Below are 26,819 nucleotides of genomic sequence, written 5' to 3' on the forward strand. Positions count from 1 at the left end.
TTTTTATGTGCATGAAATATCCTTTTCTATCCCTTTACTTTCAGTCTTTGTGTGTCCTTTGTTCTGAGGTGGGTCTCTTCTAGACATCATATACTATGTAGGCCTTGCTTTCTTATCCATTCAGCTACCCTGTGTCTTTGGATTGGACCATTTAATGCATTTACATTTAAAGTGATTATTGATAAGTACATATATCTATTGCTATTTTGTTCTTTATATTACCCTTTTTTTCTCCCTTTTTTTCTTAAAGAAGTCCCTTTAACTTTAGTTGTCATAGTGGTTTGGTGGTGATGAGTTCCTTTAGCTTTTTCTTGTCTTGGAAGCTCTTTATTCTTCAGTTTTAAATAGTCTTGTTGGGTAGAGTAGTCTTGGTTGCAGGTCCTTGCTATTCATCACTTTGAATATTTCATGCAAATTCCTTCTGGAATGAAATGTTTCTATTCAGAAGTCAACTGATAGTCCTATGGGACCCCCTTGTAGGTAAGTAACTTTCACTTACTTTTAAGTTTCTCTCTTTATTTTTAACCTTTGCTATTTTAATTATGACATGTCTTGGTATAGGTCTCTTTGGGTTCATCTTGTTTGGGACTTTCTGCACTTTATGGACTTGTATGACTTTTTCTTCAAGTTAGGGAAGTATTCAGTCATCATTTCTTCAAATAGGTTTTCAATCTTTTGCTCTCTCTCTTCTGGTACCCTATGATGTGGATTTTGTTTTAAAGGTCCTTTAAACTAGCCTTCTTTAAAAAAAAATTTTTTTTTTTCCTTTTTGCTGCCATGATTGGGTGTTTTCTACTACCTTGTCTTTCAGATTGCTGATTTGATCCTTTGCTTCATCTAATCTGTGGTTGATTTCTTCATTTCAGATATTGTGTTCTTCATTTCTGACTGGTTTCTCTTTTGTCCCTTTTTTATGCTTACTGTCACTTTGTTGAGGTTCTCTCTGAGTTCATCCATTCTTTTCCTAAGTTTCTTGAGCATCCTTACAAACATTTTGAACTCTGTATCTGGTAGATTGTTTACCTCAATTTAATTTAGTTTTTTTTTTTTTTTTTCCTGGGGATTTTTCCTGTTCTATTTGGGGCATGTTTCTTTTCTCCCCATTTTAGCTGCCTCTTTGTATTTGTTTCTATATATTAGGTAGATCTGCTATGTCTCCCCATCTTGGCGTGGTGGCCTTATGTAGTAAGTGTCCTGTGAAGCTCATTAATGCAGTCTCCCAGATAACCCAAGCTAGGTGCTCCAGGAATGTCCCTTGTGTGGGTTACGTGAGCCCTATTTTTATAGAGTCTTGATTGCTGTTGGCCTACCTGTGGGTTGGGGTTGTTCCTCAGGGTGGCTGACTGTGAGCATTGATCCCAACCACAGTGTACAAGCTGCTGTGCTGGGTCTGACCCCATGAAGCTGAATTTGCCCCAGAAGGGTAAGATTGCTGCCGAGATCTTCCTTTGGGTGTGCTACTTGTGGAATTAATTGGGTCTTGTTCTAATGTGGCTGAAGCCCACCACTGAGTGTTTTGGTTCTGGGGCCTTTGGGGAGGGACTCTAGTGCAGGTCAGTGTCAGATAGTGCCTGTGTGTGAGTGGCCCTACGCTACCTGTTTGGAGCTACAAAGTGATCCAGTTTGTGGCTGTCTCTGCTGGGCCTAGGTGCACACTGGAGGGCCAAGCTGCACACCAAGGTCGGCGGCCTCTTCCAGCACCGAGCCCTTGGGGCAGGTCAGCAAAAGGTTTAAGGCACCCCGAGCTGTACCTCTGCCTACGTACTGCCTGATGGTGAGGCTCAGTCACTGAAAGAGCCTTTGGTAAGATTTCCTTTTATTGTGGCTGAATAATATTTCATTCAATAATATTTCATTATATAATATATTATATATATATAATATATATATATACAATATATATATTATTTTTTACTTTTTTCTTAGGTACCACATTTAAGTGAGATCATACACTATTTGTCTTTGCTATTATACTGTAGTTCCATAAAATGTTACAAGTGGGGGAAACTGAGTAAACTGTGCACTGTATCTCTGCATTATTTCATATAACTCTGCTTGACTTGACAATTGTCTCAAAAATTTCAATTAAAAATTGGAAAAGGGAGGAATCTATTCAGGATGGAGGATATAGATATTTCACTGCCTGCTAAACTACTAACTTAGATATTATAATTTTCAAGAAAGCATATACCTTTCAGTTAATCTCTGTTCTGAGCAGGTTTAACTGTCATTTTTATAATTCATTTTGGATACTATTTACACTAAGTACTTTGTTTCTTCTGCCTTCACCTTACTCTGTCATTCCCCGCCAAGTATTACAATTCGAATGTTTTAAGTCCTTAAAATAAATGCTTTGTCAAAAGAATGTCTGTTAAATAATAGGGATCTGCTGTGTAGATAAAACTGTTACATACATTATATCACTTACTGGTATTTTTGTGTGTCTACACTATCAGTAAAGGCTGTTGCTCATGATCAGAAAATACCATATGTAAAACTTAATGTGCTTTTTACTCAAAATACAAATCTGTCACATATTATTACTGTTAAAATACCCCCATTTCCTCCTTAATGATTTATTTTTGGTAATTTTTTAGGGATTTGAATTTTGCTTTTTAAAATCACCATTTTAATCAAAACTCTTTTTTGTTTGTTTGTTTTCCAGAACAAAAAGATTTGGATCACTTTGTCTTTGATTTTTCTCTGCTTAAAGGTAATTTGCTGGTAGAATTTACTAGTCATGCAGACTTAATACATTATTTTGTTTGGGGTGACAATCTATATTTGGTTGTTAAAATAGAAATTATGCCACATAATAGGTAAGCCTTTTCTTTTATGTCTTTTTATTTGCTTCTCAAAATGTATATGACTTATGCTGTGGAAGTAAATATCAAAATAAATTCAAACTACATTTCTAGTTCATGCTCCACAGAATACATTTTCCAGACATTTATGAAAAATCTTTGTCTGTTTGCCTGAAACTGAATTTTACTCATAGGTTGAAATATTGGAGCCATGGGAATAAAAGTTCAGCGTCCACGATGTTTTTTTGACATCGCCATTAATAATCAACCAGGTGAGAAGATTAATATTCCCATTTAACATTTATAAATGAGTATTTAATATTTTAAAATAGTAAGAAAGTTTAAACCAACTACCTCTTTTTTTTTTTTTTAAGCTGGAAGAGTTGTCTTTGAATTATTTTCTGATGTGTGCCCCAAAACATGCGAGAACTTTCGTTGTCTTTGTACAGGTTTGTTGACATTTTCAATTGCCCTAATAGTAGTCCTATTTTTATTTAAACATACAGACTTCTTTATGCATGTACTTTTTTTTCTGTTAACATGCAGATTATGCGACATTGACTAGGATACCAAAGTAATTCTAAGAAATACTAGTCGTAATGGGATTTTATTTGACATTGACATTGACTCTCCAGGAAAATGTGATTTTTTAAATAAATTAAAAAAAAATTCCTGAGGAGCCCTGGCTGGTGTAGCTCAGTGGATTGAGTGCGGACTGCAAACCAAAAGGTTGCCGGTTCGATTCCCAGCCAGGGTGCATGCCTGGGTTGCAGGCCAGGTCCCCAGTGGGGGCCACATGAGAAGCAGCCACACTTTGATGTTTCTTTCCCTCTCTTCCTCCCTCCCTTCTCCTCTCTCTAGAAAATAAATAAAATCTTTTTAAAAAATTTCGGAGGAAAGCGAAAATTCTATAGTTTAAAAAAGTTTGTATGGTTCAAGAGAGGTATATTTTAGAGGGTGAAAGTTTTCATCATTATCTATACTTTATTATATTTCCATGATTTTCTTCTGAATGACCTACTAATTTTCCTTCTTTATAGGTGAAAAGGGGACAGGCAAATCAACTCAGAAGCCATTACATTATAAGAGTTGTCTCTTTCACAGAGTTGTTAAAGATTTTATGGTTCAGGGTGGTGACTTCAGTGAAGGTAAGACTTTGGTTCCCAATTTTATACAGGAAATAATTTCACCTTTGATGCATGAATTACTTTCAGAAATTTGCTTCTGTATAAAAAAAATAAAATACTGTATTTATCTTTTAGTAACCTATCGGTTATGTGTTTTGTCACAGTTAGTAATCCTTAACTACAATATAGTTTTTACCTATACTTTTTTTATTATAAAAACACTGAAATTCTATTTTAAAGACACTTTGAAAAATGTAATTTCTGTTAAAGACCCTAAATAATCATCATCATTAAAATCTAAATGTTCTTTTTGTTTGTTATTGTGTTTTTCACATATCTTAATAGACTTGGTCATATTGTTACTATTACACCATAAGGGAAATAAGTAATTTGAGATCTTGTCAATATTGACTTCATGATTTGCTGTGAACCTTTGAGTATTGTTGATTCAAAGTAATCCAAGCACTAATTTTCTAAGAAACATTTTGTTTAGGCAGCATCTTCAAGAGGAGATGACTATCTTGAGAGTTCTGAGAGTCTGTGTTTTTCATTCCTAGGAAATGGACGAGGAGGGGAATCTATTTATGGAGGATTTTTTGAAGGTAAAAAAGCTTTCCTTTTATTTTAAGTAATGGGATGTATTTTGTTTTTGCCATTTAATCATTATTTATTTTTCAATTACAGTTGAAATACAATATTATATGAGTTTCAGGTGTATACCCCAGTGACAGTTATTAGAATGTAATTGACTATATTCCCTATGGTGTACTTCACATCCCCATGGCAGTTCTACAACAACCAATTTGTACTTCTTAATCCCTTCACCTTTTTCACCCAATCCCCCAACCCCACTCCTATCTGGCAACCCTCAAAATGGTCTGTATATTGTATCTATGGGCAATCTTCAGCACCTCTTGTAAAGCGGTATTAACATCCATTGCACCTCCAACAGCAGTGTGTTCTGTAGCCATGGAAATGGGTTATGGGTAGAGCTGAATCTTTAATGCACCCAGGACTCTGCCCCCACTCAACTCTGGGGTGGCAGGGAAGGAGTTGAGTAATATCTTCTTTATCCATTTGTCTATCAATGGACACTTAGGTTGCTTACATATTTTGGTTATTTTAAATGATGCTGCAGTGAACATAGGGGTGCATGTATCTGTTTGAATTAGTATTTTTGTTTTCAGATATATATACTAGGAGTGGAATTACTGGGGTTTTTGGTAGTTCTATTTTTAATTTTTTGAGGAACCTCCATACTTTTATTCATAGTGGCTGTACCAATTTACCTTCCCACCAACAGTGTACAAGGGTTCCCTTTTCTCTACTTGTCATCCTCGCCAGTTGTTACTTTTTGTTTTGTTGTGTTTTTGATGTCTTTCAGACACATGCAATGTGATATCTCATTGTAGTTTTAGTTTTTATTTCCCTGATGATTAGTGATGTTGAGCATCTTTTCATGTGTCTGTTGGTCATCTGTATATCTTGGAATAATGCCTGTTTAGGTCCTCTGCCCTTTGGGTAATCGATTGTTTGGAGAGGGGTATGTGTGTATCTGTGTGCTAAGTTAATATGAGTTCTTCACATATTTTAGATACTGACTGTCAGATAATTTGCAGATATTTTTCACTGAATGGTAGGCTGCCTTTTTGTTCTGTTGATTGTTTCCTTTTTTAAAGTGAAAGCTTTTTAGTTTGACATAGTTTTATTTATTTTTGCTTTTGTTACCCTTGATTGAGGACACAGATCCAAAAAAAATACTGCTATGACCAGTGTCACAGAGTTTACTGCCTGTGTTTTTCTTCTGGGAGTTTTATGGTTTCTGGTCTTAAATTTAAGTCATTAACTCATTGAGTTTATTTTTCTGTATTGTTTAAGTGATCTAGTTTCCTTTTTTGCTTTGTTTGTCCAGTTTTTCCATCACCATTTATTGAAGGCACTCTTTTGTCTATAATAAACTCTTAGAATTATAATGCTAGAACAGGAACTTCCATAGCTTGATCTTAATCCTTTTTTAATTTGTTTTTTAAAGCAATTAAAAAATTTTTAAAGTGAAATGTGTTTGACATAGCATATTATATTAATTTCAAGTGTACAACATAGTGGTTTGACCTTTACATATCTTTAGAAATCACTACATTGAATCTAGTAACCATCTGTCACCATTCCAAGTTATTACAGTGTTATTGACTATATTCCTTATGCTGTATATTAATTGACCATTTAAGCGTGGGTTTATTTCTAGACTGTCTTTTTTCCATCTATCTATGTGTCTGTTTTTGTGCCAGACCCATACTGTTTTGATTACTGTAGCTTTGTTTGAAATTGGGGGGCGTGATACTCCAGCTTTGTTCTTCTTTCTCAGTGTTGAGCTTTGGCTGCTTACAGTCTTTTCTGATTCCATACAAATTTTAGGATTATTTGTTTTAGTTCTGTAAAAAAAATTACCCTGGCTGGAGTGACTCAGTGGCTTGAGTGGCAAATCAAAGGGTCGCTGGTTCCATTCCCAGTTAGGGCACATTCCTGGGTTGCGGGCCAGGTTCCCAGAAGGGGGCGCTCAAGAAGCAACCACACATTGATGTTTCTCTCCTTCTCTTTCTCCCTCCCTTCCCCCCTTTAAAAATAAATAAAATCTTTTTAAAAAATACTGTTGGTTTTTCCCATTGAATCTGTATATTGCTTTGGGCAGGAGACATTTTAACAATATTAATTCTTCCAATATGTGAGTATAGTGTATTTTTCTATTTATTTGTGTCATGTTCAATTTATTTCATGAGTGTTTTACAGTTTTCACAGTACAGGTCTTTCACCTCCCTAGTTAAATTTATTCCAGTGTATTCTGTGCTTTTTTAAGCAATTGTAAATGGGATTATTTTTAAATTTTTCTTTATGTTAATTCATTATTAGTGGATAGGAACAGAGCAGATTTTAATATATAAATTTTTTATCTTCAACTTTACTGAATATATTTATTTTAATAGTTTTCTGTTGTTTTCTTTTTTGGTGGAGCCTTAGACTTTTCTATATATAGTATCATGTCATTTGCAAATTGTGAATTTTACTTCCGTACCAATTTGGATGCCTTTTATTTGTTTTCTTGCCTAATTGCTGTGGCCAGCACCTCCAATACTATGTTGAATAGAGGTGGGAAGAGTGGGCATCCTTGTCTTGTTCCCAATCTCAAAGGGAAGGCTTTCAGCTTTTTTACCATTGAGTATGATGTTAGCTGTGGGTTTGTTATACATGGCCTTTATTGTATTGAGGTATGTTCCCTCTATACCAACTTTATTGATTTTTTTTATCATAAATGGATATTGAATAATCTTGATCTTTATTAAAGGACATTCAACAGTATTTCTTAGTAACTATATTTTTAGTAGGTCCATTTTTCTATGATGATTTTTTAAAACTTTGATATTCTAAAATTTAGCTATAGTTTTTCCCAAATTTTAAGTTTTCTCACTGGAATGTTTTATTGATGTGACAATCACTTGAAGGACTATAAACCTTTGGGATTCAGTGAATTTTGTTTCAGATTTTACCTCCTTAGTCCTTATCCTAATCCCAGAGGAGAATGCAGGCTGTTCTCTTTGCAGTAAGTGATGCTGTGGCAGAGATTCATTTAATGAGTACCTCTCTATGCTCAGAATAATATGTGCCCTTTTGTGTCCAGAAATGAAATAAATGGTGCTCTCGATGGCAGCATATATACTTAATTGGAATGGTACAGAGAAGATTAGCATCACCCCTGTGCAAGGATGACATGCAAATTTGTGAAACATTCTGTAGTTTTAATTTTCCTTCAAAAAAAGAAAAAAGGAAATGAAATGAAATATAAAAGAATGCTACCTGGATTCTTTCTCTTGCTTTTTTGGGGAGTTTCACTTTTTTTTTAAATAAGCAAAAAAAGTTGTGTTGTCTTTTCTTAAAAAGAAAAAGTAAAGGACAATTGTAAATGGAAAGAAAGGGGGTTGATAGACTATTTCAATTTTATAGCAAGGGATTGAAAATTAGAAATATTTTAATCCGAAAAGATGGGAGAAGGAATTGGTTAATATTTGGTTCTTCTTTTAACCTTGGTTTTATCTAAATTTTGTCTGGCTCCTTACTAGAGCACATGATATGAACATAAAATGTGAAGAGGAGTGCAAATGGTTTTGGGGGGCAGTTTATTCCTGTTATGTAACTGGATACTTTGCTTCTCTTTAGATGAAAGTTTTGCTGTCAAACACAACAAGGAATTTCTCTTATCAATGGCCAACAGAGGAAAGGATACAAATGGTTCACAGTTTTTCATGTAAGTTTTTATGATCTGACAGCTTAAAATATTCTCTAATATTCTCTTAAATATTCTATATTAAAATTTGGTGCGTCTTTCTCTATGTGCCTGCCTTTGATCCCTAATACATAGAGGAGGGATACATAAGGGAGAGAATTTTTAAAGAATGGAGAACAAAAAATTGAAGAAGGGAATATTGTTGAAGAGAGTTGAACTATACTGCTAAAGTTTTCAATGATGAAAACTTGTCAAGGAGACACAGGGGCCAGCTTGAAGGGGTGGCGTTCCCACTGTCCATGTTAGAACAATTTGACCATCATAATAATGGTAGTATTGGATTATCAAATAAAACAGAAATCCAGGATTCCATGTAGATATGAAAAATGAATGAGTAATGGGAAAAGCGGAAGCTGTTTCATAGTAGAATGTCAACTCATAAATGTAAAAGAATTCTATAGTAGAAGAATCACCATTTTCCCAGTAATAATTGATTCAGAAAAGAGTTATCTATAGGTGGTAAATTTAGAAGGCATATTTAATAAGAAACAGGATATTTACAGTGTTTCTTTATAAATTAGTTAATTACAAAGAGTTAAATACAACAGTCCTCATTATTTAAAGATTCTGTATTTGTGAATTAGCCTACTCACTAAAATATATTTGTAACCCCAAAGTCAATACTGCTGATGTTTTCCAATTCTGACGACAAAAACTTTGTGATTAGGGCTCTTGTCAGCAATGCATATTTTTTTTATTGTGTCCTGTGGGTACAGATTTGCTCTCCTTTTCAAGAGCCTTAAATTCTCTTCGTGTTAGAAGAACTTAATTTGTCAGCCTAGCGTATTCTAGTGTTTTCTATTTTATATTTGTAACTCTCTTCAACAGTGAAGAACCTGGCCCCCATTATCTTCAAAATTCCTGCTCATTTGCTGAATCTTAAAACCAAATTGCCATCCTATATCATTGAAAAGTAACCTATTAACTAGAGTTCACTATTAACTTATAGCTATTTTTGTCTTTAGACAGAGTATATAGTTAAAATGCCACTTTTAAGAGTTACTTGGATTATTATTTTTTGGTGTGAATTTTATGTGGTTTTGTGACTCAAAACATGTTAGATTCATTTGCTTCTGATTCTATTTCATTTTATTCTCCCTCTCACCATGTTGTTTGTTTTTTACTTTTTTAAGTTTATAAAACATTTACATGATTCCAAAGGTCAAAACAAAGAGAATTCTCTTGAAGTGTCACTCTCACCTAACTCTTCACTCCATTCCCATTTCCCCATTTTTTCACCCCATTTCCACCCATCCATACTAGTAACCAACTTCATTAGTTTCTGCTTTGTCTTCCTGTGTTTCTTTTTGCAAGCATAAGCACGGATACATATATATTTTTTTATTTTCCCTTTTTTCTTACTCAGTATATAGCATATTATATATAATTTTATTCTTTCCCTTAATAATATATCCTGGATACAGTCACTCCATATCAGTTCGTAGATACCTATCTCTTTTTTGCAGCCGCATAGTACTCTATTATGTGTATACAGTGTGGAGCAAGTTTACAGTTTACAGTTGTGTAGTTGTTCATATGGAAAATAATACAATAACTAATAAACAATAAAAGAATAAACTGATACTTGTACTCAAAACTGTAAACCCACTTTTGCCCCACTCTATATACTGTAGAATATAGGTCCTTATGATTTTTAATTGTAAACAACTTTATCATGTTTGTTGTAAAAAAATTCTACAACACAAATAAGAAGACAACAGTCCCATCCCTAGAGCATCTTTCTAATAAAAATGTATGTAGAGTGTTGCACATACTCTATAATCAACTTTTGGATATAATATAAATCTCTTTGTACATCACTAAATAATAAATAAACATTTTAATATCTCCATGTTAATCCATTGTTTAAATGTACTGTGCTTTATTTATTAAATTAACCTAATTTTTGAACATTTGGTTTGATTTCCTTTTTTTCAGATTGCTGCAGTGAACATTGTGCCTATTATTTGATGCATTTTTTATTATTTCTTTTATATAAGCTGTTAGAGGTTTACTTAACTAAAATATTTACACATTTTTAAGTCTTTCCATGTTTACTGCTGTATTGACTTCCAAAAAAGTATATTTTACTTATCAGCAGTAAATGCCAATTTTCCCAGATCCTTAACCACACTGAGTATTACCATTAATTTTTCTTTTTATGTAAAAATCTTCCTGTGCTAACCAAAATCCCTATATTAAGTTCATATAATCCTGCAAGTATATTCTCTGAATCTTCCCTCTACATGTTGATTTCTCCTTAGCTCTCTCCATTTCTAGATAGCCCTTCTTTACCCTTCCTGTATTCTGTTGAGGAAACAACTTAGTGTTGAATTAAAATTATTTTAAATCTTGGTAACATTTATAAAATTTGCTATTTTAGTCAATGGTAAATGTATGATTCAATGGTATTATATTTATAGTACTGTGTAACTATCACCACTATTTCCAAAACTATTTCATCATCCCAGAGACCAACCATTTTCCTTTGTCCCCAGCCTCTGATAACCTCTGTTCTACTTTCTGTCTCTATGAATTTTCCTATCCTGATTATATAAATGGAGTCATACAATTATATGTCCATTTCATTTAGCATGTTTTCAAGGTCCATCCATATTGTAGCCATGTATCAAAACTTCATTCCTTTTTATGGCTGGATATCACTTCATTATATGTACATACCACATTTTGTTTATATTCATCTGTTGATGGGAATTGGGTTGTTTGTACCTTTTGGTATTGTGAATTATGCTGCTTAGGACATTGGCATGCATATATTTGTTTGAGTCCCTGCTTTGAATTCTTTTGGGTATCTACCTAGACGCTGAACTGCTGGATCATGTGGTAATCTACATTTAGCTTTTTGAGAAGCCATCAAAATGTTTTCCACAGTGATTGCATCATTTTGTGTGTCCACCACCAGCACTGTACAAGAGTTACCATCCATTTTTCCCTATCCTCATACTTTTTTACCACTTTGAGAATAATCATGAGAGTACTGTGAAATTGCTTTAGGGACTACAAATAAATGCTGTTGAGCAGGTGAATTTGTAAATACGGAATCCGTGTAGTGAGAATTGAATACATCTAGTTGCAAATTATATATGCGTGTATATATATACTGAAGATAATGTAATACAAATACATATGGTATACACCTGGGTTTTTACATTTTTTAGGTGCTTTAGCAAGTGCAAGTGAGCATAGCTGTTATAGTAAAAAAACAATAGGTTATTAGTTTTAAAAATAAGGTGAACTTTTAAAAATACATGTACGTTAGATTTTTTTAGTAGTAGTGTGTATGCGTTAACCAAAGTTTAGCTTAAATTATGTTTCTTCTTTCAAATTTCTGATGTCATTTTTGATAAGGTTTTTAAAAAATAATAAATCTTATACAATGCCCATTTTCAATTTATTGTAGCAGTATGTCCCAATAGCTAGCTACTCAAGTAGCAGCCTTCTTAATGACGAAGCTTTTTAAGGCTGATGTGGAGAAAGAAAACATTTTTAAAAATTATTTCATTTACAAACAGGTAGTTTTTTGTTTTGGGGGTTTTCTTCAGTTTTAATCAAGATCTTTAGTGTGAAATTTACTTTATGACATGGGTAACAAACTCAAAGGGCCACAGATCTCAGGCAAGTAACATAAATAAAGACTGTTGGGACAAGAAACTAAACTGTTAATCTCTATATTAAAGAAGAAGGGGCTCCTCAGCCTGGTCAATTATTTCCATGTGCTGGGTGCCACATCTTCCAGGTTTCTGAAGGGTCTGTAATCAGTATTTTTATGTAAAAGTATCTAAAAGTTTAAGTGTGTTGGCAGGTAATTTAATAATTTAGAAATACTATACAGGTTATTTCAGTTCAGGTTCAACAGAAAATGTGTGAGGGCCATCAGAAGATGATTTGTACTTTAACTGTTTAAAATGTTAAGATTAAAAACACTATTGTTAAACGCATAAACTAGTGGAATGGTCTGACAACTTCTGATATGTCCAGACAGTAGGACATTATACAACCCTGAATATTGAGTAAGAACCCAGTCATATGCAAGAAACACGGATGGATAGAAATAACACCAAAATGTTAACTTTAAATACAAATAAGTGTTCAACAGTGTTTAGGTGTTACTTTTATAATCAGAACAAGTTTTTGAAAATTCATTATGTGGAAAGCATCTTGCATTTTATTCTATTTAAGGTTAATGTAGTGAGAGACTATTATGTTGATATATTATATGATTTGTTTGCAATTTTGTTTCCAATGCAGTTATTTTCTTTTCCTTTTTAGAGATGCTAACTTTGTTTTTCTCTGACTTTGTTTTTATCCTTCTGTCTGATGATTTCCAAAAGAACAACGAAACCAACTCCTCATTTAGATGGGTAAAGATTATTTTAATTTTATAACCTACTTTAAATTAATATTAAAATGGGAAGCTGTTATTTAATCACTTTTACTTGACTCTTTAGGCATCATGTTGTTTTTGGGCAAGTGATTTCTGGTCAAGAAGTTGTGAGGGAGATAGAAAACCAGAAAACAGATGCAGCTAGCAAACCATTTGCTGAGGTGCGGATACTCAGTTGTGGAGAGCTAATTCCCAAATCGAAAGGTAGGAACGAGTACATATTTCTGGTAATTCTTATGCATACACAACAAGCGGACACTCTAAATAGATGGCATAAGATTCACACTAAAGTGAATATAAATATGAGGTTTTTGTATTTTGAACATGTTTTTGTATTTTAAATGTGTTTTATCTTTATACTTTCGTTTACCATGGAACCACTTAACTTTTTCTTATTAATTTACAGTAACTTGTCCTCCTGCTTTCTACCTTTTAAAAAAAGTCACTTGTCTAAATAGAATGGAAAACAGATTCTTTTCTAAGGAAAGAGAGAGACAGTGTAAAGAAGATGACAGTTGAAGAGAATAACATAGACTAGGAAACTTTAGGGGAATAAATTATTTCCCCTTCATGCATTGCATCTGGCATGTTTATGTAACTATTATAGTTATTACAGATAATTGGGTCTGACACTCTAAAATAATGGGATTACTTTTAAAATTGTGTAGAAAGCAATAAATATTGAATTGGCTCTTCCTTCCATTCTTACTAGTCTAGGGACCAGTAAAATCAATACTTAGTTTTTCATGATTAACAAAGGTGAGAGTCATCTGTAATATTTTGTGATCCTCACGGTAGCCCTTTAACATTATTTCCCCTATTTTATAGATGAAGATATATTTACCACATCAGGGAATTAGGTCTCAAACCCAAGTATGCTGATTCCATATCTAGAGCTTTTACTGTTATGTTGCTAATTCATTGTTCGTTAACATTTCTTTCAGAATTGCCCTAAGTAGAACATTCTGTTCTGAAGTTTTGGGTATACTGATTTCCTCTGTAACATTTAGAAATATGCATATTTTGTTTTGTTTTAATTTCAAAGGACCCAAGATGGTTATAGAGAAGTCTTATTTTTGATTTTTTGTCTCTGCATTCCATTTTGATTCTGATGATTTCCTTTTCTTCTCTGTCATATCAAATATGTACCTCATAAACCACTGCAGGAATATGCTGCAGCTAATAATGGGACTGTATATAACTTCTTGGTGTTCATGACTCTGGCTATCGCTTATTTACAAACAATAGGCATAATGTATGCCTTGTGTTTGTGAAGATTCAGTAAAGAATGAGGTGTTGTTGAGTATCTTAAATTTGTGGGAAAAAAATTTTATATTTCAATTTATTTTTCAGTTACAGTTAACATTATATGAGTTTTAGGAATATAACATGGTGATAAGTCAGTCATACACCTTAATCACTGTTTTCAAAAGAAGAAAGTAAGAAGCCATCTGTATTAATGTGTGCAGATTTTAGACCCTGAACTTACTGATATTTAACTCTTCTGGGTATTGTTTGTACAATGGGAATATTTTGTTTTAAAATAATATTTTTCTTATATCATCTAAGAAATCTTCATCTTTTATTCTCTACTAACAGTTAGGTTTTTTCCTTCTTCTTCTTACATTCTGTAGTCTTTAAAGTAACTGTGCTAGGATCCATTCTCTGCTTATAAAAGTTAAGAATGCTGCCCTGGCCCGGTGGTTCAGTTGGTTGGAGTGGTGTTTCATATACCAAAAGGTTGCGGGGATTGATTTCCAGTCGGGGCGTGTCCAGGAGGCAACTGATGGATGTTTTTCTATCACATCTGTGTGTGTGTGTGTGTGTCTCTTTCTTTCTTTCCCCCGTCTTCCTCCCTCCCTTCTCCCCTCCCCCTAAAATCAATATAACAAATCCTCAGGTGAGGACTAAAAACAAATTAAAAAGTTAAGAATACTATGTGGTTTATTTAGAAGGATATTGAAGTACTAAAAAAAGCTTACATTTTAAACCATAAACAGTTATCATAGACTCTTGTAATTTTGGTGTGAAGATTCTTTGGGTATTAAAAGGTCAGTGTATGAATATTTGTTGAAAGGATGAGAATGTGACTTAATGCCACTCTTTTATTCATGCCCTTATTTTCATCTGAAGAGATAAATGCTAATTTTGCTCATGGCATTCTGGCCAGGAAGTTGTACTAAAAGTTGATGTAGTGTCTTAGTGTGTGTTCCTCAAATTCATGTTAAAGAAACATACCTTGCCCTTAATCAGTTTCAGCAGTTGAGGAGTATTTGCCCTTTATTAGTGTCTTCCCAGTAGTTCAGATTTGTTTCTAGCCATACCTCCCATGCCTGTACTATTCAGGATAACACTGTGGAAAAGAGGAAAACATCTTTATCTTTGAGATCACACAGTTTGGCACAGTTTGGATCCTTCAATTCCCATTGGTCAGAATGGATTTAGTCATGCATCTGTGTAATTTTTTTTTTTTTTTAATTGGGAATAGTCAGAAAGCTTACATTTAAAACCTTGTTTGAGAGATTAACACTCCACTTTAAAAAGAAATAAATGCAGAATCTTTTTTTTTCCTTTTTCTAACTTCCTGAAAGAAAACAAAAAGACTTCTGAAGAAATCTGACTGTCTGGGCCCACCTGTAAATAGTCTTGGTGAGTCTGGGCAATCTTTTTGGGCCTTTCTCCCTTTTGCTGTTGCAAGATTGGCAGTTCTGCTTTTTGTGGCTATTTGAATGTGCTTGAGAAGGTTCAGAGTCAAAGAGAAGAACCTTCCAACAGATGCTGAGGTAGAACACTGGAGACTAATAAAAGCTGCATCTCTGAGGCTTTCAAGGGACATAGTAGAGGGTAGAACACAGAGCTCCAAAGAATGATACCACTACCTAGAATAGGTATTTCTTGTGTTTTCAAGGGTTGGCATGAACTCAAGTCACGCTAGTCTCTTCAGAGTTCAGTTGTTAAGAGAAGCCTGTCCACTGTGGCCATACAACAAGAGACGAAGCCATTGCTATATTACAGAGTACACAGAAACACTAGTTCTGAATTGTGGCAACATGCCAATAAATAAATAGTTATATGAGCAGAAATTTTGCACATATGTGGTAGGAAACAGATTGTTGGCAGTTCAGAAAGAAGAACACAGTAGAGGAAGGAGCTGGTAAATCTTGTACTCAGGAGACAGTGGAGAACACCAGAGTTTCTATGGTGGCAGAGTCCCATTTCAGTGTCCGTTTATTCAGAAATTAAGGGTTGTGGTCATGGTGCTCTTACTGGAACATAGTAGGAAATTGTTGAAAAGAGGAGACCAGTGTTGTGGAATAAAAATACCTAAAGGAGACCGATTTTAGGGATACTTCTACTCTTTATTTCAAAACTTATTTTCTTAATGTCCCAGGAATTTTCTTACTGTAAAGGTTTCATGGGAAATTCATTGGTATATGCCCTGGCTTGTGTGTCTCAGTTAGTTGGGCATCATCCCACAACCAAAAGGTCTCAGGTTTGCTTCCCAGTCAGGGCACATGCTTGCTTAGGTTGCGGGTTCAATCCCCAGTCAGGACACCTATGAAAGGCAGCCAATCAATGTTTCTTCTCCCTCTCTTTCTCTCTCCCTTCCCTTCTAAAATCAGTGAGCATGTCCTTGGGTAAGGATAAAAAAAAGAAAAAAACAAAAAGAAATACATTGGTATAGAATTTATAGATCTCAAATAAAAATGTAAGGCAGCATTTTCTTTCTTTTTTAAAATTTATTTTGAATTTATTGGGGTTACATTAGTTAATGAAATTACATACGTTTCAGACAGCATTTTCTTACCTTAGATTTTTACAAGTAAAATGTTGTGGAGTTTGTTTGTTTTCAGTAAAGTCAATACCTAATCAGTAAGATTGAAGCACATCCTACCCTAGCTCCCCCCCCAAAGGTCAGTGAACAGGTTTGGGAAATTATTTTACATAGTGATAAGCAAACTACATAATTCTAAACTAACCATAAATGGCCCAAGAATTAAAAGTGTTACCATTTATAATTCCTTTTCATCCATTTTAATTAACTTTCATTGAGGTTTTGCTTTTACTACTGTTTCATTTTGCCTTAAGGATACTTATGCTTGTAAGATACTTTGAAATAGATTTTGTGTAAGTAGTTAGGCAGAGAGGTAGGGTTTTTTGGAGGAAGGGATGGAAACAGTTGTCATACTTGGAAGTTTAAAAATTTGTATTTTTAAGTTTAATTCATTTAGTTCAAAATTTAAAAAGCATAAAAGTAGTCAATAAAAATTCTCCCCATCTCTGTCCATCAGTTCCCATTCCCAAATTTTGTGCAGCATTCCACATGTATGTGAATGCTGATCATGTAAGATGCATAGTTAGAAACAGTATTAACAGATTATAGGAGTCATGCATTTGTAATTTTGGTAGACATTGCTACTAGAATATAGGAAAATAAACAAATGTATACCCTTTGCAGAGCCGCATATATCAAAGTAGGTAATCTTGCCAGCCCTAATAGGTTTTTTTAAAAAGCTAGTTTGAATTTTCATTTCTCTAAGGTGATTATTGTTAGCATTTCTTAAAAACTTATTTATAATTATTTTTGTATTAACTTTTTGCTAACTGCTATCCCCTGCCCCCATTTTTACTCATTCTATTCTTCTTTTCTGAAATTTCAATCCTTCTCTTATTTCTGTTCTGTTTGGAAAATTTTCTTTAGCCACTTTTTAAGGATAGGTGTGCTGGTAACAGATTATCTTAGTTTTATTAAAATGTCTTTATTTAGTTTTCATTTGATGGTTATAGAAATCTGGGTTGATCATTCTTTCAGCACATAAAAAAGTGTTACGCCACTTTCTTCTGGACTGTAGTTTCAAATGAGAAGTCTTTTGTCTTCCAAATCATTGTTCCCCTATAGGTAACTTAACTGTTCCTCTCTGCTTTCAATGTATATGTATTTTTTTGTCTTTAGTTTTCAGAAATTTGACTTTGTGGGTTACCTAGAGTTTATCCTTTTTTAGGTTCACTTAGCCTCGTGATGTAGATCTGTAGATTGGGCCAGACATGGGAAATTTTCTGCCACTAATTCTATTTTATTTTTTTCAGCTTCAAACTTTTTCTCAGATTCTAGTAAGACAAATGTTTGATCTTTTGTTTATTGTTCTACGGTACTCTCAGGCTCTGCTCATTTTTTGTTTTTTTTTTAATATATTTCTGATATTCAGATTGGATCATTTCTATTGGTCTTTCTTCCGATTCACTGATACTTTGCTCTGTCATCTCCACTTTGCTATAAACTTGCTCCACTGACCAAGTTTAGTAGATTTTTGTTATGTTTCATTTCTAAAATTTCCATTTGGCACTTTATATCTTCTTCTTTACTCCTGAGAGTTTTTTTTAAACTTTTATTGTTTGCTTAAAAAGTTTTAATAATTGCATATTGAAGCATTTTTAAGATGGCTTCTTTAAAATCCTTGTCAATTTTAACATCTGAGTCTTCTGGGTGTTGGCATTTTTTAACTGTCTTTTTTTACTAAGTTGTGATTTTCCTGGTTCTTGGTATTATTAGTGATTTTTGTTTGTTTTTTCTGTATCTTGAATATTTGGGGTATTATAAGACTCTGGATTCTATTTATATTTTCTATTTTATCAGGCAATCACCTTATTTTGGTTTAACATGTAGTCCTGGCCTACTTTTGTGGACTGTGGTTTCAGTGATGATTCAGTTTTCAGGACCCTTGCAGTGCTCTTTCTGGTATGCTTCCTTTGTGTGCTGCCCAGGGGCCCTACTGAAAACCTCGATATATTCAACACTATAGTTTAATTCTCAAACCTTTTGCTGTATTCGTTCTGGTCAGCTTCACTTGGGGGTCTGCCTAGAACTTCATATATGTTTAAACAATCCTTTTCTTCAGTTTCCTTCTTTCTGAAATCCATGCCATTTGCCAGTGCAGGGATAGGCTTCCTCCTTAGTGCCCACTGACATCACTCCGGCAGGGGCGTGGGGGGAGTATTACGGGTATATTGGAAATTCAAGTTCTCCACTTCGTCTCTGCTGACATAGCCAAGAGGGAGTGGATGATCCTTTCTTTTCCTTGTGTTTGCTTAGAGTAGGGCAGGCATTGGTAATAATTTTTTTTTTGTCCTGCTAAATGATCTTTTTTCCAGTCATTTGTCTGGAGCGAGCTTTTCTTGGGGCTTTTAAAAATATGTACCCATTGGTATTTCTGAGTTGGTTCTCCAGCATGAAATCTAGGGTATATTGGAGGCAAATTGAAAACCACCATGTCATCCTCCAGAGATTCCTAGCCACTCTACAGATATTCTCACTATATTTTCTTGACCCTATCTCTAATCCTAATAATACTCAGCACTTATTTTGAAAACATACATTTGTTCCATTTGATTGATACATTAGAAAACAATTTGAAGATAACACAAATTTTAGCCTTGCTTGTGCATGATTTTGTCTATAAGAAACACTAAGTGAATGCAGAAAATTATGTCCAGCTGAACAGCTCCACAGGAATACACCAAAATCACACATGCACACACCTCAAATGTGTATTAAGCTACCTCAGTTCATCACTTATGATGAGTCACACCTAAGCACAATCTGCTAAAACTTCCCACCTGGTTTCAGATCTCTCTTCTTCCACTACATTATAGTAACTCACAAGCTGCAGCCCTTCTGACTGATGTTCACTTCCACAAGCAAACCCCAGGTCTTTTGCAAAATAAAGTACCTTATTGCCTTATTTACTTATTTATTAACCATCTAATGTGTAAAATTCTGCTGCAATTTTATTAGTTTTCTTTTTTTAATGTGTCGCTGAAGTTTTTGAATTTTGTGCCCCAGTTCCATTTTTCCCATAAGCCATGTGTTTTTATTGTACAGTTTTTCCTTGTATGGTGATTTATAGGAATACATATGTTGTGTAACAGAAGTGACTAGTTTTACAAAGCATTTATTTCCACTTTACTTTTGTTCTTATTGACTGTACTCCTAAATTCGGATACAATTTATAGTCAGTTTCTAGAAAATTTATTAAGTATATATTTTCTGATGCTGTTTGCTATTCACTTCATACTTGTTGGTCTTATTTTCCAAATAGATTGTGAACTCTGAGGGCAGAGCATATGTCTTAAAAAGTTCTCTGTGGAACTTCCCCATATACTCTACAGTTCTTTCTCCATGTCTTGGCATCATGTTGAATGTATATCTGATACTAATCACTTAAACATACTTGTTCATTTGAGAAAGATAAAATTTAGGTTAGATTTACAATGTTTCGAAGTCATATTTTTTAATTTACTAAAAATACAGATAAAGATACAGGTAATACAGATTTTGAAATGAAAGCTACATTCTACTAATAGACTATACCTATAATGTCATGTCTCTAATTTTTGCCTTTTTACTCATCTGCTCTTACTACCATTGCTTTTTCGATCAATTTCTTTTCTTTTTTTTTCCTAAACAGATACATAGGAAAAGGGCATGTAAATTAAATTTTGAACATGAAACAATGCTGACAAATACTGAGAGAGGGGAACCTTTTCAACCTTAGTGCTTTCAAAGCTGTCTTCCATCGCGTCTTTTCTTAAACAGTTTCTTTTCCTTTTGTAGTTGTCATATCAATCTCATATAATCTCAGGCAGATTATATTACCATAAAAATAGTTAAAATCTCTTTTTAGCCTTCCATATTAGTGTGATATCTTGCTTCACTCAAATGTTTTCTTGCCAAGTGATGTATGAACTAAATAATGCTGTTTGAAATACATTTGGTGGGGAGAATAGGCTTGCTTTTTAAAGAAACAAATGGCAGAGTATTTTTTCATAGCAAAGAATCCCAGTGCAAAATAAATAGAAAAGTTGGAACTGGTGAATAAAACTTTGTTAATCGTGGGGTAAAGCATTAGTCAAGTAATTTTAACAGCTATTTTTGTACTTACGTGGAATATTTTTATTTTGCTTTCATATTATGTGGTCTAAGGTATTTTTATTTAGAGTTATACATAATCACTATGAATTTATTTTCTCCCCCTTAGATTTCTTTAAGCCTGATCCCCACCTACCCTCCTAATATCCCTCAGGTTTTTAGTATATATAAGTAGATATTTCAGGTCATACATATTTGCATATCCACTCTGCCTCACCAACAACAGTGGTCTTGCATTCAGATTAACAGTTAACCTCATGGACAAGATAGGCTTCACTCAGCAGTAAGTTTACATTTAAGAAATGATACAGGACAGAAAACTGCATGGCTTGTAACACAGGAGCAACATCATGTTGACCTCATAAATTCTGGGCAGAGCTTGTGTGTGTCTCAGGCATCTCACACTTGACATATTCATTGTCCTGAGCACAACTGACTGAAGAAGCCTTTACCTCTGGGTCCCTTCAGCTTTTTTACCTTGTTCCCATTCTTCAGTGCAGCAGTTTGTCATTGATACTAGAAAAGCTATCTTGACAGTGAACCACAAGTCCTCAACCAAATATATAGTGACATCAGCCAGATTCTCACTTACTGTGAATTAGTACATGCCTGTAAATTTTGAGTTAAGAGTGTCAAGAATGATTTGGCCAAATGCCAAATCCTTAAGTGTTCCTAGAGCTAAAGAAAGGAAAGATTATAAACCAGCTATTAAACCTTTCAGTAAAGTTATGTAAACAGAAAGCCAAGTTAGTCCAAAGATATATTTTCCTCATCCTCTTTGATTTGCCTATTGTGGAAGCATTAACATAAATAGAGGTGATTGAAACAGTATAACAAAACACCCATATAAATTAACCAGCTTCAAAAATTAATTCATTGACAGTCTCTTTGTACCTATTCCTGGCCAGTTCTCTATTTTCTGTTATTTTGAAGCAAATTCTGGTATAACATTTCATTGATAAATATTTTATTATCTCTAAAAGATGACTTTAAAAAATAACCAATACCATAATAATATGAAAACATATACATACACACACATTTCTAAATATAAAAAATCTGACAGTATTCAAATTCCTGATTGTTTCATTAATGTTAATTTTTTGTTAAATGTTTTATTTGTTTATTTTTAGAGGAGAAGGGAGGGAGGAAGAGGGAGAGAAACATCAATGTGTGGTTGCCTCTCACATGCTCCACACCAGGGAACTTCTTTGGGATTCTCTGTTTCCTGCACTTGCTGTATATTTCCTTCGCCAAATTAGGGAAGTTTTCTTTCATTCTTTTTTCAAGTAAGTTTTCAATTTCTTACTCTTCCTCTTCTTCTTCTGGCACTCCTATGATTCGGATGTTGGCACTTTTGGAGATGTCCCAGAGTCGTCTTATACTATCCTCATGTTTTGAATTCTTGGTTCTTATTTCTATTCTGGTTGAATGTGTATTTCTTCTTTATATTCCAAATCATTGATTTGAATCCCGGCTTTTTCCCCTCACTGTTGGTCTCATGTAGATTTTTCTTTATTTCACTTAGTATAACTTCATTTCTTCCTTTATGTTGTTGTCGTACTCAGTGAGTTCTCTAAGCATCCTGATCACCAGTGTTTTGCACTCTGCATCTGATAGGTTTAGTTCTTTTTCTGGGGTTTTGTTCCTTTCTTTCATTTGGGCCATATTTCTTTATCTCCTCAATTTGGCAGCCTCCCTGTGTTTGTTTCTGTGTATTAGGTAGAGCTGCTTTGACCCCCTGTCTTAGCACACCTGTTAAGTTGTATGGGGCAGACCCTTGGGTATTCGCCAGAGCAGGGTGACCCACTCTACCGCTTTGTGGCTCTGTGTTGGGGGAGGGCTTGGAGAGGGGACAGTACTGCTGCCTGGCTTTTCTGGGGGGTTGTCCAGCACTCACCCTGTTTGCAGTCACTTCACCCACTTCCTGTATGTGACTGGTACCCTTTCAGCTGTTGCTCTGGTGGTATATCCCAGAGTGGGTGGGTATACATACACTCTAAGTCCATGCAGGCCCTTGAAATGGACTCTCCTAAGAAACTGGCATTTTCTTCCGCCCCACTGTCTCAACCCCCACTGATTTTTATAGCCAGAAATTATGGGTCCTTATCTTCCCGGTACTAGAATCCTGGGCTGTGTGGTCTGGCCTGGGGCTGGGATCACTCACTCCCAAGGTATCCCTCCTGATTTTTATCCACCCCTCATGAATGTGGGACTGCCCGTTCTACCACCACCACTGCCTCTTCATATCACACCATGTCTCCTTGCCTCTCCACCCTGACTCTGCATCTCTGCCCCTCCTACCCATCTGGATGAATGTGGCTTCCATACATTTCGATATTCTGGGAGTTTTGGATGTTATTTGTTTTGAGGTTCTTGTGGTTGCGCAAGGAGGTGAAGCATGTCTACCTACGCCTCCATCTTGACCAGAAGTCCTGGAGATCTGGATTCTAATCCTGGCTCTTGACTCCTTTCCTTTACCCCTTAATTCAAATAGCTGGGTGAGCTAGATGTTAAATACTGGACTTAGAAAATATAAATTTTCCACTTACAAAGTTTATCTAAAAAGTGCTGACCAAAAAACCTTTTTGTTTTTTAATGAAAGCTAAGAAAGAAGAAAAGAAAAGGCATAAATCCTCCTCCTCATCATCATCATCCAGTGACTCAGATAGCTCAAGTGATTCCCAGTCCTCTTCTGATTCTTCTGATTCTGAAAGTGCTTCTGAAGAGAAATCAAAAAAAAGAAAAAAGAAACACAGGAAAAATTCCCGAAAACACAAGAAAGAAAAGAAGAAGCGCAAGAAAAGCAAGAAAAGGTCTTCATTTTATTTTCATCACTAATGTTATATTCTAATTCCCTTCTGTTTATAAATAAATCTGTTGGGATTTTGGATCAATTATATAGGAACATTAAAGTAGAAATATTTTGTAGTGCGAAGTATGAAACCATCTTGATATTCTACAATCTGTAGATTAAATTTGGGTCATACTCATTTCCGTTTTTAACAAAACCGGTTTATTTTGTTTGATCTCAATGAAATTAATGCTTTTGGTTTTATAGGTTTGTATTTATGGGAGGAATATGGGGGTGGTGAGAATTATGGGAAACCAACAGTTGTGTTCCTTATTTTGTCTTACAGTCTCTCTTGCTCTTTTGTCTTGCACTTCCTTTGCTTCTCTAAGGGCATAAGGATAGATAGCAGATGTCATTGTATTTACTTTGTTTTTCTACTTTTTTTGTCTGAAATAATGTGTTTGTACTAAAACTTGTTGGTATATGCCTATTGCCTCTAAAGCAACTAATTTCTTTACCTGCATTTTAAAGTATCATAAGTTTATCAGAGTACATTGCCCATAGAGTTTCATATTTTGGACCCATTTTAGTGGGAAATATTTTTTGAGAACGTGACAATGGAAACATTTTGTTCTAATTTTTGGTTGGTTTGTCACAGAAATGAATTGCATCTTTCCCATGTAACTGCACCTTTTGGGGGTACTGGATGGCATATATATAGATATCTTAAAGGAAATTAATAACAACAATCAGATATTTGGGGTAGGCACTTAATAACTGAATGAAACTTGTTTTGTGTTTCTGTTAAGCGCATCTAGTGAAAGTGAGGCTGAAAATCTTGACACACAACCCCAGTCTACTGTCCGTCCAGAAGAGATCCCTCCTATACCTGAAAATAGATTTCTAATGAGAAAAAGTCCTCCTAAAGCTGATGAAAAAGAAAGGAAAAACAGAGAAAGAGACAGAGAGAGAGAGTGGTATGTGAATGTGTATATGTTGAGAGTTCTCTACAATCTTTACCATAATCTGTTTTTTCTTAAAAAGTATTTACTTATTTTAGGTAAGATTTAATTGGTGACTTTGTCCCAAGATTGAAATCTTTTTATAGAGTAATGTTCTTAAAGCTCCTTTTTGCTAACCACATAGCTAAAAGGATAAATTGACTTAATTCAAACAGATTTTGAGTAAAACTTCCTTTGGGAAAAAAAAAAAACACTGCCAATGGCAAAATGATGTTAAGCAGAATTCTAAACCAATTCCATTTAAAAGCAAGATAAGTGTTTTACTATGTAATTGTATACACTAAACTTTTAAGCAAGTAAAAATCTTTTCTTAGTTCTCCAATAGGTAAAATAATGCTGTTTTACTTTCGTGATTTATGAAATTTTGGTAATGGTATGGTCAAATACTTTCAAAATTTTTCTACATAAAAGATTGAAGTCTCTTATTTATGATCAGATGTACATTATAAAAGTAATAAAGTTCTGAGCAATCCTCATACTTTTATAACATAGTAAGAATGTAAAAAGAATCTGAAGTTATTTTAATATTGATGGATTGGACTTTTACTTTTCTTCATGTATTAAAAAAGGATGTTTCTAAGGAAGAAAATATTAAGGGGAAAATGTTTACACTACTTAAGAACAAACTTTTCAAATATAACTTAGATGAATATTGCTAATGCTAATCAATATTAACTCATTATTTGAAAATAGTTTTCTATGATATAAACATCTTTTTGATTCAGACTACCTTGTTTCTGCTTAATTCACATTAATTACTCTTTGCTATAGTTTTATTATCAATGAACAACTTTTGGTAAGATAATAAGATACTTTGGAATAAGTTTTAAAACTATTTTTTCAACAGCGTATAGCCTGCTCTGAGCTCTTCTATGTTGATTTTCCTTAGCACTATCAAGTTAACTTCATCTTAGTGATGATACAACAGTGTTTCTCAAGAGGACACACTTGGTATTTTGGGGGAAGAATATTTCTTCATCCTCGTGCATTAGAAGGTTTTAGCATTCCTGACTCCTGGGCACCAACAGCACCCTGTCTAGTCATTGACAGTGAAAAAAGAATGCTCCCATACTTTTCCAGATACCTGCTAGGAATTGATAACATACCTGGTTGAGAACCACTGACTTATTATGACCTATAAGTTTATTACTTTAGATCATTAAAGCTATATTCCTCAGATTTATTTTTATAAAATAATGTATTTTAATTTTTACTTCCTTCTAGTAATCCACCTAACCCCCAGCCTGCTTCATACCAGAGGCGACTTTTAGTTACTAGGTCTGGCAGGAAAATTAAAGGAAGAGGACCAAGGGTAGGTCATTCTTTTCCCATAAATCTTAATAGTATTACATTTATTTTTAAATAATTTTAGATTGTTTCTTAAATACTGTTATACATATAAGTAACTGAAATTTAGAGTAGATATGGATATTGAATTGTTATCTTCTGTTTGATAGTAACTTGTTTGTTTTAGTACTTCCGAACTGCAAGTCCATGGGATGTTCATGGATTTTACATGTGCACGGTATAAAATGAGATCAAGATCTTTCTTGTGCCCCCTTGTTACTTCCTGACCACTATATCTCTATTCTTGTTAAAAATTAACTATTCTTATAATTCATCCTCTTTCTCTTTACTGGATTGTCCTCACCAGAATTTAAATGTCTACTGTGTTTTTAGAATTTTATAAACTTAGCTATATTTAATATATTACTTATTTACTTCCTACTCATTCCTCAACCATTTCAGTTTGTCTTTTACCATTCTCCTGAAACATAGCACTTGCCATGCGATCAGTTACATGTCACAAAATCCAGTGGATCCTTTCGGTCCTTGTCTTACTTAATCTCCCTCCTTGTAATACTCGTTTTGCCTTGTTTCCACCATATTTTCTTCCTTTCTCTGACCAGTCTATCTTGAATTTCCAGTGTCAGTTCATACTGTTCCATCCCACTTTTAAATATTGTAGTACTTCAGTGTTCCAACTCTTCTCACTCTGCATATGCTCCTTGGACAATCTCATCACTCCCGTGGCTTCAGTGTCCACCTATATGCTGATAACTGCCAAATTGTCATCTACTCTATTCTCATCAGAGGCCTGTATGACAGTCATTCAGTTGTTTGTTTAATGGGCACTTCAGACTTACTATATATAATGTTGAGCATAAGCACTTTCGCTGATCCTCCTTTAGATTCCTGGTCCTGTAACAAAACCATCACCTGTGCAGTTACTTAAACCTAAAGCTCAAGCATCAGCCTGGCTGGTGTGGCTCAGTGGATTGATGCCAGCCTGCAAACCAAAAGGTCACCAGTTTGATTCCCAGTCACATCAGTGTTTGTCTCCCTCCCTTCCCCTCTCTCTCAAAATAAATAAAACCTTTTATAAAAAGCAGCATTTTGTCTT

The 26,819-nt window shown here is 34.3% G+C and overlaps 1 protein-coding gene and 1 non-coding gene across 5 annotated transcripts in view; both read left to right on the forward strand.

The window, feature by feature from the left end:
• PPIG (peptidylprolyl isomerase G) overlaps positions 1-26,819 on the forward strand; it is a 44,269-nt gene that overhangs the window by 9,792 nt on the left and 7,658 nt on the right. For 3 of the 4 annotated variants that reach the window (XM_024579770.3, XM_045187388.2, XM_045187387.2), the window contains exons 2-12: positions 2,666-2,713; positions 2,999-3,076; positions 3,179-3,253; positions 3,845-3,952; positions 4,489-4,533; positions 8,141-8,228; positions 12,620-12,649; positions 12,737-12,876; positions 23,205-23,415; positions 24,203-24,370; positions 25,640-25,727. In XM_024579770.3, the coding sequence (XP_024435538.2) occupies positions 3,016-3,076; positions 3,179-3,253; positions 3,845-3,952; positions 4,489-4,533; positions 8,141-8,228; positions 12,620-12,649; positions 12,737-12,876; positions 23,205-23,415; positions 24,203-24,370; positions 25,640-25,727 (1,014 nt within the window). In that variant the 5' untranslated portion in view covers positions 2,666-2,713; positions 2,999-3,015. Of the gene's footprint in view, positions 1-1,648; positions 1,804-2,665; positions 2,714-2,998; positions 3,077-3,178; positions 3,254-3,844; positions 3,953-4,488; positions 4,534-8,140; positions 8,229-12,619; positions 12,650-12,736; positions 12,877-23,204; positions 23,416-24,202; positions 24,371-25,639; positions 25,728-26,819 lie in introns of all 4 variants that reach the window. The other variant, XM_045187389.2, reaches the window with a different exon arrangement.
• Positions 7,619-7,724, forward strand: LOC112322308 (U6 spliceosomal RNA). The gene has a single exon (XR_002976626.1). It is a non-coding gene; the product is annotated as a U6 spliceosomal RNA (small nuclear RNA).

The sequence above is a fragment of the Desmodus rotundus genome, chromosome 2, assembly GCF_022682495.2.
Source record: "Desmodus rotundus isolate HL8 chromosome 2, HLdesRot8A.1, whole genome shotgun sequence".
Lineage (NCBI taxonomy): Eukaryota > Metazoa > Chordata > Mammalia > Chiroptera > Phyllostomidae > Desmodus > Desmodus rotundus.